Here is a 20630-nt window from a genome sequence, read left to right as displayed (position 1 = left end):
ACGCATAAATTGCTCAATCCAGTTTCTGGATCATCTGGATCATGAAAGGGTCCTAACCCTTCTCATCTTCTGGCCTTTTAAACACTCATCCTTTTGGTCAGAACTGTAGGTTGGAACAATAAGAAAATAGAAATTTAAGTCAACAAAGAATGTAGAACCTAGTCACTAAAATGAAATGCAGGAATTAGCTGCAAATTTCAATTATCCAAGTTACACTTTTTACTATCCAGTGTAACAAAAACAACAAAAATCTAGCAAGTTCCTTAACCAGGATTCCAAATCAAGAAGAAAAAAAATTTTTTAATTAACATTCCACTGAGATGTGGAAAAAGACAACTAACTTCTTTTTTTCCCCCTCCACCTAACTCCTTTTCTAGAAAATGGAGATACTGAACTCATGGAGGTAAGCATTATGGGTAGGAAGAGGAGGGGGAAAACACACAGCTTAGAGCAGCTACCCAAATTTGGACTGTGGTGGAAAAAGGTAGTTAATATGTGAATGTAAATCGTTAAGTTCCACATATGGCTAAGTGGGAAAAGCAGTCAATACAGCTCCTGACTTTGGACAGATTATAGTGAGTCTTCAAATACAGGCTTCTGGGTAATTTACCTCAAAATTTCGATCAGATAAAATATTAAACCTCCTGACTATCCAACTTTTAAGCTAATTAGTTTCCTTAGTGGCACTGTAGCAGGAACCCTCTATTTAGAGATCAAACTTAAATCACAAGCCAGAACACATGGAAACAGAAAGGCAGGGGGGCTGCACCATAAATCACTCTGACTTTAAGAAACCAAGCTGAGGGGAAGCAACTACACTTTTCTCTGAGAGCTATTCCCTCTACCGGATGAAATAACCTGTGCTTTGGCTAGTATTATCCTTAATGCTTTTTGTTAAGATTACTTTTCTCTTTTAGACATTATTCAGCGGTCTTGGTCTTCAGTGGTGGCAGAAAGCCTCACTCAATTTCTATCCCATGGCCACAGGCTCATGGTGTTAACGGTAAATGATTCAGAACTGTGTAAATAAATGGTTAGATCATGTTTATATGTTTCCTACCTCAATTCTACCATTTTCTGGTATGTGGGCTAATGTAATTTGGCTTAATACCAAAGTTTTACAATCTTAAATCCACTCTGAACCACAATTCCCATTTAATACTGACAGCTGGTATCAGTTAAAAATTTAGATCACAATTCTTAGTTGGGGAATACTCAGTCTTCCCTCCCTATCTTCCATACGAATTCAAGTCACTGCAAAGAAACACAATTGCAGAGGGAGGCCCAATCTCTCTCACCATTTCATTAGGAACATTAAGTCGCCACAGGAATCTGTCGCCCCAATGATCTTTTCTGGTTCCAGTCCTCTCTCAAAGCCCCGAGCGATATCATTGCTCTGCTATAAATAGAAGATGAAGAAAGGTTACAGCTTGGAGGTAAGAGTGAAAAACCTCCCTGTTTCTCAGCTCAATAAAGCACAACCTAAGTTAATATTACTGGATACCATTTTGGTCACTCAATTCATAAAGTTCTTAGAACTGCAGAAATACAATACTGCGTCAGCCAGTAACAGAGATGCTAAGAGCTATTTTGCAGGAAGATGCAGCTGTCTTTTTAGTATTCCGTCAAAGGACTGGGAGTGGCCCCTAAAACTGCTTAATATCCCTTAAATATTCTGGAGTCATCATCTAGGAACTCCTCTCATCCCCTAATCTAATATCCTTAAACTTGCTTCTCAGATGATAAACAAGTCCAGGTGAACTAAATCCTTTTTCATTTTATAAACTTCAAGTATACCACCTCTCAATCTGGAGTTTATTCTCTGGACTTGCAGTTCACCTAACAATGACCAGTACTTTTAATACTTCTTTTCACATAGCCATCTGTACTTACAAATGAACAGTGATTAAGATTAAGAAGGGATTCAAAGAACTACTGTAAAATAGCAAATTTCTTTCAGAGATCACATATTATAATCCCCATGCACTGGGGAAGAGGCCCTGATCTGTGCCTGTCCCCTCCTGATGGAGATAGGTCATTAGCTTTATAGAGTAAACTGGAGAGGGATTTAAAACAAAAAAAATTCTGTAGGGGATTATTCAAACTTGGTCAAATTGCAATCATGCAATCTAGATAAGGAGCATAGGATTTGATTCAGGTGCGATGGCACTGGTGAGAGCAAAATGGTGAAATTTTATACAAACCAGGTAATTTAAACAACCTTACTATGGAAGATAATGCCAGCTTATCTAATGGTAACACAAAAAAGACTTAGAAAGACTGCCCAAATGAACTAAATCGCCAATGTCTGATTTTCATGATAAAATCTCTGATCTGCCGTTCACTTTGCTTTCTTCTGAGAGATACAAAGCCTTCAGCATCCAGGTGGTCCCAAAGATACCAGGGCCCACACTGAGCAGGAAATCCCATGCATGAATCAGGGGACATACAGGCTCAAAAGCACAGCCTCTTTTGGGGGCGCTTAAAGGGAGGAGGTTCCCAGATGTGCACACAGCTGCTCACAGCTGGAATGCTGGCACAGCAACCAAGTCGTAAATCATAGCTGGCGGCTGAAAACAGTTTGCCACATAGGGAGGGAAGAGAAGAAAAATGTTCAAGCTGCTGAAAAGGAGCCGAGGCGAGGAAAATGCTAAAATCATCACACAGGCAGTAATCTTAAATCAGGCATAATGCCGACTAACAAATTTTTCTGCAGTGGTCTAAAGAAAGAAACGAAATCCCCTCCTGCACCTTTAAAATATACAATCACCTATCTTCCCAGCTGCCTACATGACAGCCATCAGGACTGCTGAGAACGCTGCCAGGGGCCCCAGATGAACATTACAATGTAAGGGACATGTGTGTGGGGGGCTGGTTTTCAAGGTCGGCAGCATCAAAACCTGGCCTAGGAACCAAACTCTGCACTGGCCAGTGTCTCAAAGTCAGATTGATCCTTTTTTTTTTTTGCCCCCCTCCCCCAGACTGCTCCTTTTTAAAAGAACAGAAACCTTAGGTTGAGGAAATACATACTGTATGTCAAAAATGGCTACAGAAGTCATGTTGTGTTGTTTCTTGGTCTCTTTACTTAGCTGGAAAATGCATCAAATGACAAAAACCAGAATACAAAGGACTAATAAAAAAGTAAAAAGAAAGATAGACCCAAGTCTTAGCTCCTTAGAGAAGGGAAGGCATTTTCAAATTATTTACTAGTATGCTATATCATAATGATATACACATCTCACCAGAACAGGGCAGTTTTAAAAAATAAGATTGCAAAAAATAAAATTAATCAGGGAAACAAACAAAATACTAGCGTCCACTTTCACTGACAGCCTCCAATCTTTCATTCTTATTTCAATTCTTTTTGGAAAGTTGTTCTCCCATTTTCTCTCCTCTAGAGACCAGGAATCACCTGTGTAAGTCTCTAGAAAATACTAATGCACAGGTCCAACCCACAGAAATTTGAATTTTATTGGTCTAGAGTGCATCTTGGGCACCGGAGGCTTTTGAAACACCCGGCTGCCCCCCTGCCATGAGTCTAATATGCAGCCAGGGCTGGGAACTAATGCTCTACCAAGACGGGTATCCAAGGAGAATGAAGATAAATATGGATGCTTATGGCAGGGATGCTAGAAGATTCAGAAGCAGACTTACACTTCTATTGTATTAAACTTTAAGGGTATGATATATCCTTCACCACAAAAGACTTCACAACCTTGAAATTAATGAAAGGAATGGAAGCACAGATGGAAAAGATATAGATGAGAAAAAAAAGACAGGAACAGTGGTTATGGCTACTTAACAGCTAAATATCAGGATTAAAAAAACTGAATCAAACCAAAATTTCATAAACACATTTTCAAAACTGAATAAAAAGATTCCAAAGGAAGATGAAAATTAATTTGAAACATGTAAAAATACAATAGGATCAAGAGAGACTATACATGCCACTAAACTGTTCACTTTAAAATGGTTAATTGGGGACTTTCCTGACGGTCCAGTGGTTAAGACTATGCACTCCCAATGCAGGGGGCGTGGGTTTGATTCTGGTCAGGGAATTAAGATCCCACATGTGTTGGTGTGGCCATAAATAAATAATTTAAAAATAAAATAAAATGGTTAGTTGTATGTTATGTGATTTCACCTTAGTTAAAAAAGAAAGACTATAAAGGGTTAAAGTTAAGTGCTATCTTTGGAATAAAAGAAAAAAATGAAGTGGTAGATATTTTAAAGCTTCTTTCTATCCCTAAAAAATTCACTAAAGACTCTCTGTAAGACAACTCAGCCACCTATTCACAAAAAAGGCACAGAGTGGCTGAATGTTTTACAGGGATTTAATTTTGCCACCTTAGCACAATTCAGTGGACACATATTACATTTCTTACTCAGCCAGGAGGGGGCGCTGTAGTGGATCAACAACCCTCCCCAGTGAACTCTCGTGTTCAACAATCTACCTTACAGGCCATCCTCAGAATAAAACCAACCAAAACAGTGCCCCCTTTTTTTGGGTGGAGCGAGGAGGAAGCACGGGAAGAAGAGTGGGGGATGGAGGGGGGGAGGACAGGAGAAATAAAGCTTACCTCTCTCTTTTTTTTGGATTTGATATCATCAGCACTGTTTGAGAAATTGGATTTCCTCTTGTTACTTTCTGATTTCTCCCTGGGTTTGTTATTTTCACCCTCCTTCATCTTCTTATACTTTTTCATAAACTCAGAAATTAGCTCAGGGCAATCCAAGTTTTTCTCAGGTTCCCAAGTATTGTGCTCCCTGGGCAAGAATGGAGAAAAAAGGAAAGAAATGAAGAAGTTTTGGGGTAAGAGGGAATCCAATACTTTACTTCACAGAAGACAAGTAGGCAAAAAGGGAATAGAATCCCTATGCTTAAAGGAGATAATAAATTTGATTCTAGAAATCTATCTAATATATCGACACACACACACACAAAAACTTGCACACAATTATAGCAGCATTTTAGTAGTCAAAGACAGAAAACAATTCAAATACCTACCAACAGGCGAACAGATAAACATAACATGGTATATCCATACAATGAAATACTATTCAGCAACAAAAAAGGAACATAATACTAATATATGCTACAACATGGAAGAACGTCAAGACTGTGCTAAGTTAAAACTAAACAGATGCAAAACACCATACACTGTCTGATTCCATTTATATGAAATGTCTAGGAAAGACATTTAAAAACAGAAAGCTGATCAGTAGTTCCTTGTGGCTGGAGCTTGCAATTAAATACAAAAATGTTCAAGGGAATTTGGGGAGGTTACGGAAATGTTCTAAAACTGGACTATGCTGATGGTTGCACAACTCTAAAAATTTACCAGAAATCACTGAATTGTATACTTTCAATAAATGAATTTTATGGTATGTAAACTGTATATCAATAAACCTGTTAAACATTCAAATATAAGTTCTGCTTTCTAAGTGGCAAATGTGATTTCATACATCATCTATGTAAATCCTGAAGAGAGGACAATTAATTATGTCTTAATTATGTTACTTATATTTCCAAGAAATGCCAACAAATTGTTGGAAGGCTTAAGTAGTTAATTAGAAAAAAAAAGGCAGTAAGGGGTTAAATCATTAGAATATAAGCAAACCATAAAAAGGAAAAGACTCAAAACTGGGATTTGGAGTGCATTCATTCATTGCTCTGGATTCAAGTCTACTGTCACTAGGTAATCAAAACGCATCTCTATATTAATAAGCAAAAATAATTCAAGTTAAATAACTGTGTCTAATTAAACTTGGATCAAGGGGAGTCCTTCTATGAGGAAAATAAGTTTGCATTCACAAACTTGTTCTCTGTATTCCCAGCATGGATTTTAGAAGTGCAAAACACCAATACCAATAGCAGGTTATGTAATGAAAGCAAGACATTTATCTTCTTTGGGAAAAACTAGACCAGGCATCCTCTTCACTCCTAGCCAGTGGCAGAGGTTCTTTCATTAAGAACTAGCTACATCAAGATATATCTGTACATATATCACAGACACAGTTTCTATAATCCCTTCACTGACTTAGGAAATATTTTTTACATTTATGCACAATTTATTTTAGATACTTTATTAAAAACAAAAACAATGTAGTATCTTTAAATAAGAATGGTTTGAACACATGCTGTAACTTAATAATGATGGAAAAATCTGAGATATTTACTCTAGACTTCAGCTTTCTGCAAAAAGAGCTTAAGAATGAAACAAAGTTTATTTCTAAATCATTTGAGCTAAAACTGGAAAGCCTCTCCCTCACAGCTCTTCTTTCAGCCAAAAAAAAAAAAAAAAAAAAATCCTCGTACAATAACTTCTCCCAAATTCACAGATATATATAGTTTACTATCCCAGGAGAGTTAAGGCACCAAATCCAAGAGGCATGCCAACACTGTAGTACAGTACGCAAGCGAAGATGCGGAGGTAGGAGAAGAATCTCTGTTGCCTCCAAGGAAAGCCAATCTTCTAACGGGATTATCCCTTCCCCACCAGGTTAGTATTATTTCTACAACAATCAGTTTTCCCAAAAGACAACATGGTATAACTTACAAAGAATCTGGATTTTAGCACCGAAGAAATGTGATGCTGGATCCTTGTTTTAGCATGTATCAGGTATGTTATCTCTGGTAAACAATTAATTTCCTCGTCTGTAAACTGAAAATACCTCTAAAGGCTGTTACGAGAATTATAGAGAACACATGAGGTAGGATATAACCACTGCCTAGCAAACAGCAGGTACTTAGTTGTGGACAATGTTGAAGGGGCACAATCTGTCTCAGTCTTTAATGAAACTCTAGATACTTTTGAAAAACTCAGGACAAATGTTAATCCATCTACCCTAAATCTTTTCTTTACCTCTTTTATCTATGTAAGGTACCAATAGCTCAACTACACAGTCTTCAAATTCTTCAAAACACCCAACAATTTCCAGTGATGATTCAATGGGCCAAATAAACACCCTTAAAGTCTTCAGGTGTATTTTTGTTTTTTAAACATTTATTTTTTGGCTGTGGTGATCTTCACTGTTACACTCAAGCTTTCTCTACTTGCAGCAAGCAGGGGCTACTCTTCATTGCGGTGTACAGGCTTCTCATTGCGTTGGCTCCTCCTGTTGCAGAGCACAGGCTCTAGAGCGCTGGCTCAGTTGTGGTACACAGGGCTTAGCTGCTCTGAAGCATGTGGGATCTTCCTGGACCAGGGATCACACCAGTGTCCCCTCCATCGCAAGGCAGATTCTCAACCCATGGACTACCAGGGAAGCCCCCTTCATGAAGGTGTATTTTAATTCCTAGCTCATGATGCTCTAGGCCTCTCAAATCTGTATGCTCAACTCTAGAGGATGCCATGATACCACACTTCTTTAGAAATATGGAGGGCATATTCTGACTGCCGTGCGACCCACATTTAGTTCTGTCTGTGCTACAAATGCTAAGCATCCTGCAGTGCATGAGCCGTCCCGCCTAAAACCCCAACAACGCTCCAGATGAGAAACTTGATTCCCATAATAACCTTGACTATATTCCAAAGGCTCCTGATCACACCTTTGTCCCAAGGTACTGACAAAGCATTCAATTTTTTATTAAAGTCTCACACTTTAAAGTTGTGATGTTCAATATGGTAACTACTAGCCACATATGGTAAATGAACATTTGAAATGTGGCTAGTATGAACTGAGATGTGCTGTAGAATGAAAAATATATAACAGATTTTAAATTCTTAGCATGAAAATATAAAATTTCATTAATAATTTTTGTATTAATTTGGAAATAGCATTTTGATGGGAGTGTCTAATAAAATATATTATTAAAATTAATTCCACTTTTCCTTAATGTAGCCACCATAAAATTTAAAATTACATCTGGCTTGCATTCCATTTCTATTGAACACTCCTAGGAGCCTAAACCAGTTCCTATCAGCTCACTGCTGTTCAGAGAAATCCATTCTTTGTTATCAGGCATCCTGGGAAGAGAATTAATGAGAAATTAAGGCAAAATGCCTAATGATTACACAGCTTCATGTAATTCACTTTTCAAGCTACCTCTTCTATGCTTCAGTATGTGTATATTTACTTCAGCACTTAAAGTCAGTTACTGCCTAACTCTGAATACTCAACACTTCAGTATCATTCTTAAAGCTCACTGACGTGAAAGAGGGGTTTTAAGGTCTTTAAAATAAATAATAGTAAAAAAGACAGATTGAGGAATAAAGATTATATTAAAAAGTGTTATTGTAGAAAAGAGGTGGAATGTATTTGAGTGTTCACTCAATTTCTTTTGCGTCAGTTTTATATATATATAATTTAAATTTTTAAAAATAAATATTGGGTCTCAGATTTAAGTCTCTTATTAGGATGAGTGTTAAAAAAAATAATGAAGATGAGTGTTTCATCCTAGGACACTTGTGAGGGCCAAGGGTCATTATGGAGAGCTATGGGATCAACTACAACTTCTACTTAAATGTATGTATTTTAGTTTGGTTACATCCAAAAGAATAACAGCTTACACTTAAACTGACCTTATGTGTCTGACTCTATACATTTCCCCAACATCTCTACGATATATACTATTTCTTATCCCTATTTTATTGAGGAGGAAAGAAGATTAAGGAACGTCACCAAGGTCACCCAGCTCATACTGTAAGTGGTGGGAGCAAGAATCTGGACCCAGGCAATCTGGCCCCTAATCTACGCTTCTAACCAGTTCATTACACTGCCTCTCAAAAGCAGTCTCATTAGAACATCAGCTCCAAGAAGCGGAGACTTTGCTTAGTTTACTGCAGTGTCTTGCAACTCTTAGAAAGGAGTACAGGCGAGGAAAGAACAAGACAAAGATGGTGATGGCTCACAGGGAAATGAACCAAAGCTGTCTACCTGCCTGAGTCCCAAAGCATGACAGAAAGTACTTACTCGGAAAAGCCTTTCCACTTCAGTAGATATTCCACTTGCCCCTTAACCACACGCCTGTCTAGCACCTTCTCCACAACATACTCCTCCTCATCTTCTGAAGAAGAACTGTCAGCTGTCCGCTTGGTTTTCTTTCCCATGTCTCACGCTGATTCACCTGAAGGACTAAGGCCACCGGGTTCCTGCAAATGGAAAGGACAAAAATGGTCAGAATCCATGTGGGCAGTTAAAATGTTCAGTCTCTTCTTGATGGGATGCAGCGGGTGTACACAAAGCTGCCCTGTACCTTTCTCTTGGGTTTTGAAACATTCTACAGATGAGTCCTAAGAATGTAACCAAAAATGGGCAGATCCCCACTTTCTTAATTACAACTTTCTCTTTGGCTCACAAGATCAAAATTATTAGATGGCCACAATTATCTAACTCTAATTTCAGATTCCATAAAACAAGTAGTGTGTGGTATTTTACTCCTGGTACCTCTACAACTGTCTACAAGTCATAAACTGGAAGAGAAATATGGAAAACCTTCTATTTAAGATTTTCTATAAAAATGAGAGAAAAAAAAAAAGAAAAGCCACCAAAATCTAACTTTCCCCTGCTCTGAGCATTCTGAGCAGTCTCTTAGCAGGACAAAAAAGGCCTGCTCTGGCATGTTTCACCACATTTTCAGTGACTCGGTACATTTCCCTTCAACAAATTGAGCTTGTCCCTTCAGAGCATCCATCAGCTCACAAAAGCAAGGCTGACACCTCAAATATATTAAGCCTCATCTTTCATTTGGGGATAGGAGGGAGGCAGGGAGGAGAAAAATATTTTTTTGTCCTAAAAATCAAAACTAGTCATTGGGCTGTTCAGTAATTCTTAAGGCTCAACTAATCCAAATATTAAGGAGGTACCTCTCCTCTTAACTGGAGCTGACTTTGGGCCAAAGGAAGAGGAGGAGGAAAACAGAGGTCTGGTCCCAGACTCACAGCAACATGAAGCCTCCAAACACAGAAGAACCATTCATAGGCCCAAGGAAAGCTGAAGCAAGGCAACACAAATGGAAATTGAGTTAAGCTCAGAAATATGCACAACCAGGGGGTATACAGCAGAGACTCTAGTGTTTTAAAATTCTCTCCTTGTTGTCACCACAATCATTTTTAAGAATTCTTCCATAACCTTGTTAAATGGTGCCTAGAGTCTGGATTATAGAGTAGCAGGGATTGTTTTCTTAGGTGAACTCCATTTTATTTTGCTGTAAACCTTAAAGCTTTTTTTTCAGCATTCTAAAAACATTTTCTTTCTGATCAGATGACCACCCCAGGAATAGGAAAGGTCACTACTAATCTCAGAATTTTGTCTTTGAGTACCATAAAAAGTTGCATTAATCAATTTACTGCAAACTAGCAAAATTTAGGGAATTCCAAGGATATATAGTTGTAAATCATACCTCCAGAACTTACTAGCAATAGGTGTGCCCACCCAAAAAACTCTTTTTATCAAAATACTTCGTTTGGATGAGGGAGTGGGAGTGGGGGGAATGTAAGGTAAGGAGTTTCAAAATAATTTTTCCACGAATTCAGACGAAAGTCCTTTAGCTTCAAGGAAAAAAAATCTGATTTATTTAAAATAAAAGCAGCCTCCAACCTCACCAGAGACAGGAAATGTCATATTCCAGGGAGAATACCCCACCCCACCCCCACTCACCTTGGAATTTCCGGGAGCTGAGCAGTTTAGGTCAGAGCGCCAGGGTTAAAACCAGCCCCGGGTTACATGCATGCAGTTAAGCATTGTGACTATGGCCTCCCCTGCCTCACGAGGAAAAACAAGGATTTACATATGTGTTCTTCAGTTTCAGGGAGGAAAGAGGACAATCTCCCTTTATACCTTCATGCAGAAGAGGAGCCCCAAAGGTAGAAGATGAATGGGGGTTCCCTCCTTTACCTACCGGATCGCCCCAGTTCTTTCTTTCCCTCTGGGCTAACAGGAGGGGCCTCCCCTCCCAGGTCTGGGGCTTGGCGGGCTGGCAGCTCCCCCGCCCCCACCCAGCTGCCTAGGCGCCACTGCGCAGCTGTCCCAGTCCGTTGCCATGGCAACTGGCAGCCTTACTAGACTAAGGGGGGAGAGAAGCAAACGGAAAAGTTAAAAGGCTTAACTTTCCTTTTCAGTGAAGGCAGGGTGGAGAAGTTGGAAGGTACCTCCCTTGGCCTCAAGTCTAAGGCATTCAGAGCTCCAGGGAATTGGCTCTTGGGTTTTTAAATCCAGAACTTGTGCTTATTTCTCTAAGAGCACTGGGAATTTAATCAATAGCATTTTAAGATCTAACAGGATTATCGCTCAACTGGAAGTGGGGGCGGGGAAAGGCTAGATCCTTCTACAACAAGATCAGGACAAACTACGACCCCCTAATCCAGCCCGCCAGGAACACTTTAGGCGAGGCCTTTTCTACCATCTGTCACTGAACAGTTAATTAAAACTGGGAGGCGGGGGAGGTGCAGGGAGTAACAGGAAAGGGAGAAGTATTTCAAAGATACTATACAACTTTCCTTCTTGGGGGATTGCTAGATTCAGAAACAGAATCTAGAGACTTGAAGCACTACCGAATTTCAACTGAAATTATAGACAGAAAACAATTTAATTCTCCAGTAGTTTTAAAAAACAGAAGGGAAAGGAACAGTCCAGTCACAACCATTACTGTTAATTGAAAACCACTTCTCATTAGTTGTTTTTGTAGTATTATAAAACACATTTTAAAATAATTACCCACTTGGAACATTAATTATACAATATAATAATAAAAACCCCGTGTATTAAAAATTCCTAATACTTGAGAAAAGGAGGACTGAGATAAAGAAAAGAGACTTAAGAGACTTGCAGTCCTGTGAATATTCCTTTCTGCTGGCCTTAAAGAACATTTTAGAGAGCTCCACAACTCTGCTCTCTTTACAGATGAGTCTTTTAGAGACAAAGGCTGCTGCCACAAGAGAGTATGAATAAGGGACAATCAAAAGCAAAGAACCCAACTGAGGGGGAAAAAAAAAAAAGAATGGTGATTATTCTGCCTATCAAATAAGAAACTGTAGGGTATGAGAGCACAATGGGCAGTTTTCAACTATAAGAATTTCTTTAACTTTGAATAGACTCATCAGGAAATCTTAGTAAAATCTGCCTTTCTCAACTCTCTAAGTTTTTAAAACTTTTCATAGTTAAGGGATATGAAAACAATGCCAAAGGAATTATATCAGAGTTGTGATTCTGTGATTAACTTCCCATGTGTGATCCTGAGTAAATAAATTTTAGGTCTAACCCCAGAATCACTAAAGGGGGCCAAATAAATCCCCACTGCCTACCTCCAAGGGAAAGGGTGAGTTTATGTTGAAACCAAAGGCTGTTAAGTCCCCCAAGAGAAGCGTTTATAAAATATTACAGGGCCTAATACAACAGCAGCAGGAAATACGTGACCTTCCAAATTCCTAAGCCATTAAGCCATATTACATGGAGTAACTCCTGCAGTTCAACATGTTAGAGAGCAAGAAAGGAGGAACATTGTCTTTGTTAACCTGCTGCTGGTAAACCAATAAACTTTCAGAGAAAAGGCAGGTAACCTTTTCTCTCAAGGGCAAAATTCTTAGTCCTTAAAACTCAGGAAAACATTGGAGACGGCAGAATGAAAAAATAGCAGTTCTGTGAAGGGATAAGGGACAGGAAAGAATGACAGCAATAGTAAGATTTTAGTGAAACCTTTCAGGGAAAACAAGGGAATCCAATGAGGAAACGGACAAAAACATTCTGGTGTCCCATCTTTCTCCTTAAAACATCAAGAAATAAAGAACCAAATCAATTCCCCCTTTCCCACTCTTAAGAACTGGCTAAAATGCACATGGCTAAGATCCCTTTCTCTTTGGGAAATGGGTTTTGCAACAGCTGACAAATCAAATTGGGCCTGATGCCAGGAGTCAGAGTCCAACCATAATATTCTGTAAAGAATGGCATGCAACTGTCTTGTAAATCTCCTGGACAGTCACAGATCAGAAGCTGGCAAGGATGACGACATAGTTCTGATGGAATGTGTCTTATCTTAACCTTGAAGTTACAGATCTGCTCAGGAGCAGCAGTAAGAAATGAGAAATGCACTCAGACATCGGAGGGGACATAATTCTCTTTTAGACAGTGCGACCCAGTGTATTAGGGTCAAATGAAACACAAAGCCAGACGGACAATTTAAGGGCTAGAGCCTGGACCAGATAAAGCATCTAGACTGGTGGTTCACGCTGAGCTTGGGAGCAGGGAGTGCTCCAGTGTGAGAAATGAGACATGGCTGGCAGGATGATGGAGAGATTAAGGTAGAATCCTGATACCATGCCGGAGGAAGAGAGGCCGAGCCTCTTGAGCACAACCTTATTATCCGTATGGAAATCTCCATGGGAAGCGGTGAGCTTCTCAAGTCCCGTCTTTCAGACATAACATATCTCAGCCTTTTCTTGAACACACACAGGAACTCTCTGGTAAAGGCATCAACAACTACAGACAGAGTCCAGCAATTTAAGTGCCCATCCGATCACGAGAAAGAGCAGGCCCCACCAACCCTTCATATCAATGATACAAGGCAAATTCATCTTACAGGCAAGCCCCTGTGTGCTGGGGGAAAACACCTAAGCCAGGGAATCTGGTGAGAATTCAGCCTTGGACAAACATCAAAGACCTTTGCGGTCAGGCAGTCAGAACGTACATTCCAAGTCGATGACAGGGAACTTCTTTAACAGATGAAATCTTCCAGAAAAAAAAAAAAAGAGAAAATGGGAAGAGGTGAGGAGGTGAAGCAGAGAGGGACCCAAAAATCCCACACATTGTAAGGGTAAAAGAGTAAAAAAAAAGGTAAAAACTGCCAGTCCCCAGAAATTAGAGAGGGCATCACAGAAAGCTGGGGCAACCCAGAAGAACAACAGATGTCATGATTAACTGTTTGCATTAAGAGATCAATACTGGAAGCAGAGAACCACTCACATGAGACCGTTGGTTTCTGTACTCTGCCCAATCCCTCCATTCACTGCTTATCAATGTCAGTTGTCCTGGTGGCTTTTGCATTTTCATGACGACTTACAAGCAAAAGCATATACATACACACACACACACACACACACACACACACACACACACTGTATATACTTATGTATACACAGTGTGCGTGTGTGTGTGTGTGTGTGTGTGTATATATATATATATATATATATATATAAACTAGGACTTCCCTGGTGGTGCAGTGGTTAAGAATCCATCCACCTGCTAATGTAGGGGACACAGGTTCGATCACTGGTCCAGGACGATTCCACATGCGCAGGGCAACTACGCCCAGGCACTCACCGCTACTGAACCCACACTTTGAAGCCCAGAAGCCACAAGTAACAACTACTGAGCCTGTACACCTGGAGTCTGTGCTCCTCCACAAGAGAAACCACCGCAATGAGAAGGCCACGCACCACGATGAAGAGAAGCCCCCACTGACCACAACCAGAGAAAGCCTGTGCGTAGCAGTGAAGACCCAGGGCAGCCAAAATACACACACATGCCTATATATAATAATCCTAAGTCTTTCTCTAAGCTTTCTTTGTATTGTTTAAAAAGTAACAAAAGCAACTGCTAAGTTGCCTCACTGAACTACCCGCTGAACTATTGTGGGTAGTCAAACCAAGTGTCAAAATGCATTAATCAATGAGCTCTTTTATAGAATTTTAATATAAATTTTATAAGCACACTAAGAACGCAAATCTTCTATAAAAAAAGTCATTCTAAAGAGCAGAAAAGGGCAAGGGCATATGCAAAGGTCCCTCTCACATGTATTAATTAAATATGCCACTGACAGGAGACTTCCGTTGGTCCAGGCTTGAGAAACTCCCAAGTCTCCCCTAAGGCCCTTGGGGAAAGCTGTTGGCTTATGTGAAGATTAAACTGTCAGCTACAGCGTTGTCTTCAAGGCGTCCTCTTTATAGCCCACTGTAGCAAATAAAAAGATGAAAAGAAACCAAATTTACAGAACCGTTTTAATCTGGTCTGTATTCTTTGCTCTTCATAGATCTAGAAGTACCAATGGTTTTAGGTTTGCCACACATACAGCATAAAACTAAAATACCCTCTATAAAGATGTTTTCTTCCACTAGATTTATGATTTCCAAAGTATTAGCCATGTGGCATCTTAACAAAAACACAGCATAGAGATGCACATTACAGCTGTCCTGGCTCTCTCAGGTTTTGTTAAATGGGCTGATAACTATCACTCCACATCCACCAAAAGCCCATGAGCACCCAATTCAAGAGGAGTTAAAAGCTTTTTAAATGTCTATTTAAGAGACTGGATTAGGAAAGAGTTGAGGAGGAAGATTAACTGTGGTCGTTAACACCCCTATCATTAACAAGCCACATATAGGCAACACAAACTTTATTAATAGAGAGGAGTGTGGAAAGAGGAAATGCTCCTCCCTTGGCTAGCAGAGCTCCAGTTCTCCATCCTTTAAAAAATCAGGCCAAGGCACTGCATCCACCAGTCACAGAATTATTCTGGGGCAAAGTATCCTATTTGCTGATTATCTAACCCTCCTGTGCCAGCAAGCAAGGGAGTAGAGTCTTTTCTTCTTTTAGATTAAAACATATACATTATAAATGGAGATAAAGGCTACCCTATAAATTTCACTGTATTGTCCTCCAAGCTCTGACCCCATTAAAAAATATAAATGAATGTGTACTACAGCAGTTCTCAGAACAACTGTTTTATGTTTGGTTCATTGGTATATTTAGCAGTAACACACAAATTCTTGATATCTCATTACCAGATCACAATCCCACAAAATAATCTTACATGGGATTTGTTTTTTTCCTACATTCAAATCTACTGTGCTTCGTCTCCCAAGTGTCTGCTTTCTCTAAATTTAGTTAGGGCACACCTAAAGCCATCATGGGCAAGAGGTTAGCTATTCAATTGTTTTTCGATTCAAGAGAAAGTAGAATTTGGTACCACTAAGGGGAAATGTCTTCCAGATGGTGCCTCTGAACACCTCTATCCTTGGAATGTACTGAATTTCTCAAAGCACCACAGTCTCTGGCAAGTGTTACCTCACACCCACTCCTCTCTACTAATTAAATATGATGAAGCATGAACTAGTAGAGCTTGTCACCTTTCATGAGGAACCTGGCAATTTCTCCATAAATTTTAAGAAAAATGGATAAGAGTACCATTTGAGTAGATGACTGCGAATCTCAGATTTTTACATACCACTTTGGCAAATCATGTTCACAAAATATGGAGGAGTTAAAAGAAAACTGAAGTGCACATCCCCAATTAAAATTACAGTCATAAAGCATTTCTCAAATAGTCGTAAACTTTAAGATTCAAACTTATCTAGCTTGTACAGATTTTGGTTATCAGCAGCTTAAGTTACAATGGTTTCTTCAAGTCATTTCAACATATCCTCTATTAGAAGGAAGAGCTTCTACTATGCCTAACAATTTACATTCTACCACAGTCTTAGTTTAGCAAAGACATTCAAGAGTCATAAAAATTAATTTGCATAACCATAAACTAAAATCTCTAATGTAACTATTGAGATGGTATTAGACTTTAAATCAGTATGCTAAAATCTGATTAACACATCCTGACAATAAGTTTTTATAATTGGAATAAGAAAGGTATCTCAGACTGTAAAACTTCCAGGAGTAAGAGAGCATTCCTTCAACATATGGCATAGTTTTGTGCTCTGCCATTACCTTGGTGTATTAGCAACATGAATTATATTGAAGTCACAGCCTACAATTTAGATAAATAAAATCAACCCAGTATTGAACTTTTTCCCATCCCATACAACGGTATCCTTGGCAGCTCCTTGGCCATCTATTAAGATGCTGACCAATTTCTCTCTGTGGCAATTTAAAAGCTGTAAAAAAACACATAATGGGTGATGACAGGAGAAACAAACCCACACCAGAAATTATTGAACCTTGTACATCTTTCCAAGTGTCTCTATTGACATATAAGTGTGAGTTACTATGCTACAATATCATAAAAGTGTGCTCTACACTTTAGATATATTGACAGTTAAATGCAAAGAAAGGCCACCATCAGATAAATGGCTTAAGGGATGGCCAATCTCAGACCACCCAGCTCTTCCACTGAGCATTCTGACACATTGCTTAAGCCAAATAAGATGTTTCTTTTTGTCCAGCTTCCAACCATCATCCCAACTCAGAGCCTATGCCAAAAGGATGATACAGTAATACTGACCCTTGCTCTAAAATTCTCTAGTTGGTTATATATTTATTGAGAGCCAAGTAAGTGTCAAATATTGCATGAGCACTGAGTTTAAGCCCGTCTTCAACTTAAGAACTAAGCTGAAGTATCACCAAGTCTCTCCCTGGTTCACTCATCAGTGGCTAGCGCATCCCAAACGCTGCTGTAAAAAAAAGCTACTAAAAGGGCAACTAGTTAACAGTAGCAGTATCAGAACTAGGAATAAGATAGGAGTCCTATCCCAACTAGATCACTGAAAAGTTGAACTACACAGGCCACTTAACCTAAGGTGTTAGCACTTTGCCCTGCTTATCTCACAGGTCTGCTGTGGGGGAATAAAAAAATTAGAAAACACTTTTAAATATATAAAGCAGAGAAGTTAAATGTCTGATAGTAGATGAAGTTAAAAATACACTTCTATCTTCTGGAAGAGTTTGCGTAGAATTGATGTTATTTCTTCCATAGAAGTTGGGGAAATTCACCTGTCAAGCCATTTGGACCAAGAGTTTTTCTCTGTGGGAAGGCTTTTAACTACAAATTCCATTTCCTTAATACACTTAGGAATAGTGAGGTTCTTAGTTTCTTCTGAAGTGAGCTTTGGTAGTCTTTCAAGGAAGCCATTCATTTTATCCTAGACATTAAATGCACTGGCATAATTGTTCATAATTCTCCCTTATAACTCTTACAGTGTCTATAGGATTAGTAGTGATATCCCTTATTCCTGATGTTACTAATTCGTCTTTTTTTCACTGATCAAACTTGCTCACTACATTATCTTCTCCCAAAAAACCAACTTTTTCACTGATTTTATTCTCTACAGGTTTTGTTTTATATTTCATCAACTATTCACTGCTTTTACTTTCACTATTTCCTTTCTTCTGCTTACTGTTACTTTCACTATTTCTTCTGCTTACTTTGGGCTTGATTTTTAAAAATTGAATTTGTCATGTAATATTTTAAGGTATACAGCATGTATATCTTTGATACATTTATATATTGTAATATAGTAGACAGTGTAGTCATATTTATCACATTATATAATTACAGTACAATATTATCCATATTCATGATACCATGCATTAGGTATTTTTTGATTTATTATTTTTAAAAATAATTTTATTTTTGGCTGCACTGGGTCTTCACTGCTGTGTGAGGGCTTTCTCGAGTTGTGGCAAACAGGGGCTGCTCTTCGCTGCAGTGCACGAACTTCTCTTTTTGCAGAGCACGGGCTTCAGGTACACTTGCTCCAGTAGTTGCAGCTTGCGGGCTCTAGAGCATGGGCTCAGTGGCTGCGGTGCATCACGTGGAACCTTCACAGACCAGAGATTGAATTCACGCCCCCTGCATTAGTGGTGGATTCTTATCCACTGTGTCACCAGGAAGTCCTGCATTAGGTCTTTAGAGTTTATTTACTACTTACTCCAACTCTGTACCCTTAAACATCATCATTCTTATCCCTTTTTCTGAGTTAAGATAGAAAGACTCTAGATCTTTCCACCTTTTAAAAAAAACCTTGTATTTGTATTGGGGTACAGCAGATTAACAATGTTGTGATAGTTTCAGGTAAACAGCTAAGGGACTCAGCCCTTCATCTACACATGTCCATTCTCCCCTCAAACCCCCTCCCACCCAGGCCACCATGTAACATCTACCAGCACTCCCTGTGCTATATGGTAGGACCTTGTTTATCCATTTTAAACATAGCAGTGTGTCCATGTCAATCTCAAACGTTGTCTTTTTAATTAAAGCATTTAATACTATAAATTTACCTCTAAGCATTGCCTTGGCTATATCCCACACGTTATGTCATCATTTTTATTCAGTTCAAAATATTTTCCAATTTTGTGTGTGATCTTGTCTTTGATCCATGGGTTACTCAGAAGTATATTGTTTAGTTTCAATTATTTGGGGTATTTTCCAGGTGTCTTACAGTTACTGATTTCTAATTCCATTACAGCCAGAAAACATACTTTGTATAATCAAATCCTTTTGAGATTTATGATAGATGGTCTGACTTGTTAACTACTGCTATGCACTTGAAAATAATGTATATTCTGCTACTGTTGGGTGGAATATCCTATGAATGTCTATGGTATCAGGCTCACTGACAGTGCTATTCAAGTCTTTACTGCTTTGCTGTCTACCTGTTCTATTAATGGGCTTCTCAGGCGGCACAGTGGTAAAGAATCTGCTTGCCAATGCAGGAGACTCTGTTTGATCCCTGGGTTGGGAAGATCCCCTGGAGTAAGAATGGCAACCCATTCCAGTATTCTTGCCTGGAAAATGCCATGGGCAGAGAAGCCTAGCAGGCTAAGTCCATGGGGTTGCAGAGTCGGACACGACTGACCCCAGAGCACACATTATTTCCGTTTTGTTTTTTTAAACTAAAAGGTGTTAAGGTTCTATTGTTTTCTTTCTTGTATTTTGATGATTATTAGTTGTGTAAATTTTAGAATTATTGTTTCCTCTTGATGAATTGATCCCTTCATCATCTACATTAGTGTTAACTCTTTGCCCTACTTACCCCATGTCTGTTATGGAAAAAGAATAAGAAAACTTTGCAAAGTACACAGGAAACAAAAGATAAAATGTTTGATAACAGTAGTAGTTAAAAATAACTTTAATGAATTTTCTGAACTATCTGTAAGTTTTATCTATCCTTGTCTCCAACTACATGCATAAATGAGGCTTGCCTATGTTTATCAGATTACTAGATATAATTTATTGTTGTGAAATACTGAACAAATTAGCAGTATATTACCCTCCACAACTCCCTGTGAGGTGAGTTGAGTCTTACTGATTTAGGGATGCGAAACAAGGCACATGGAGTTCAAGGATTTGCCTCAGAAACCAAAGATAGATTTCCTAGCCTGTTGGGTTGACCTCTTTGTACAGGGCATTTTATTCCGACATAATTATGCCCGTTGGCTCAGATATGAACTTGTTTTATTCTAAGAATTGTAGATTACAATCAGAGAAACACTTGAATTCAATTTGGTTCCTCCACTCCCTGGAAGAAATAAATAGTGTGTTATAAAACTTGATCTTGAAGCAGTCCTTTCAATGACACCATCTCAATCCCATGATTTCTGGTGTGCTTCCTAGCAGTGAAACATGATGCCACAGGCACTCCGTAAGTCTGAAGAGTAAGACTGCACATCAGAACTTCCCTGAAGGTCCAATGGTTAAGAGCTTCCACTGCAGGGACTAAGATCCTGCATGCCGCACAGCCAAAAGAAAAAAAGACTGCAAGTGAAAAATTTTAAATCTAGGTCCATGACCTAGTTTCAGGTAGAAAACTCTGTCAGTTCTTTCTCCCCCTTAAAATTCTGCTTACTCCCCTCTCTTTAAAAAAAAAAACTTATCTTAACTGAGGTAAAATTGACTTTAAGTGTTTAAGTTTGATGAACTATTCTTACTGGGTAGGAAATCCAGACTACACAGTCCTCAGCCTCATTGG

General features: G+C 39.0%; 1 protein-coding gene across 4 annotated transcripts in view; it reads right to left on the bottom strand.

Moving 5' to 3' along the window:
* The window catches only part of CBX5 (chromobox 5), a 34638-nt gene that overhangs the window by 8677 nt on the left and 5331 nt on the right, over window positions 1-20630 (bottom strand). For 2 of the 4 annotated variants that reach the window (XM_019960392.2, XM_019960393.2), the window contains 3 exons: window positions 8917-9095; window positions 4581-4767; window positions 1299-1399 (listed from right to left, as the gene is read on the bottom strand). In XM_019960392.2, coding sequence (XP_019815951.1) covers window positions 1299-1399; window positions 4581-4767; window positions 8917-9053 — 425 coding nt within the window. In that variant the 5' untranslated portion in view covers window positions 9054-9095. Of the gene's footprint in view, window positions 1-1298; window positions 1400-4580; window positions 4768-8916; window positions 9096-10602; window positions 10772-10843; window positions 10946-20630 lie in introns of those variants that run through there. The other 2 variants (XM_019960395.2, XM_019960398.2) reach the window with 2 other exon arrangements.

This window comes from Bos indicus, chromosome 5 (genome assembly GCF_029378745.1).
Source record: "Bos indicus isolate NIAB-ARS_2022 breed Sahiwal x Tharparkar chromosome 5, NIAB-ARS_B.indTharparkar_mat_pri_1.0, whole genome shotgun sequence".
Taxonomy (NCBI): domain Eukaryota; kingdom Metazoa; phylum Chordata; class Mammalia; order Artiodactyla; family Bovidae; genus Bos; species Bos indicus.
The sequence above is the reverse complement of the archived record's forward strand: the minus strand, read 5'-3'. Positions and strand labels throughout refer to the sequence as shown.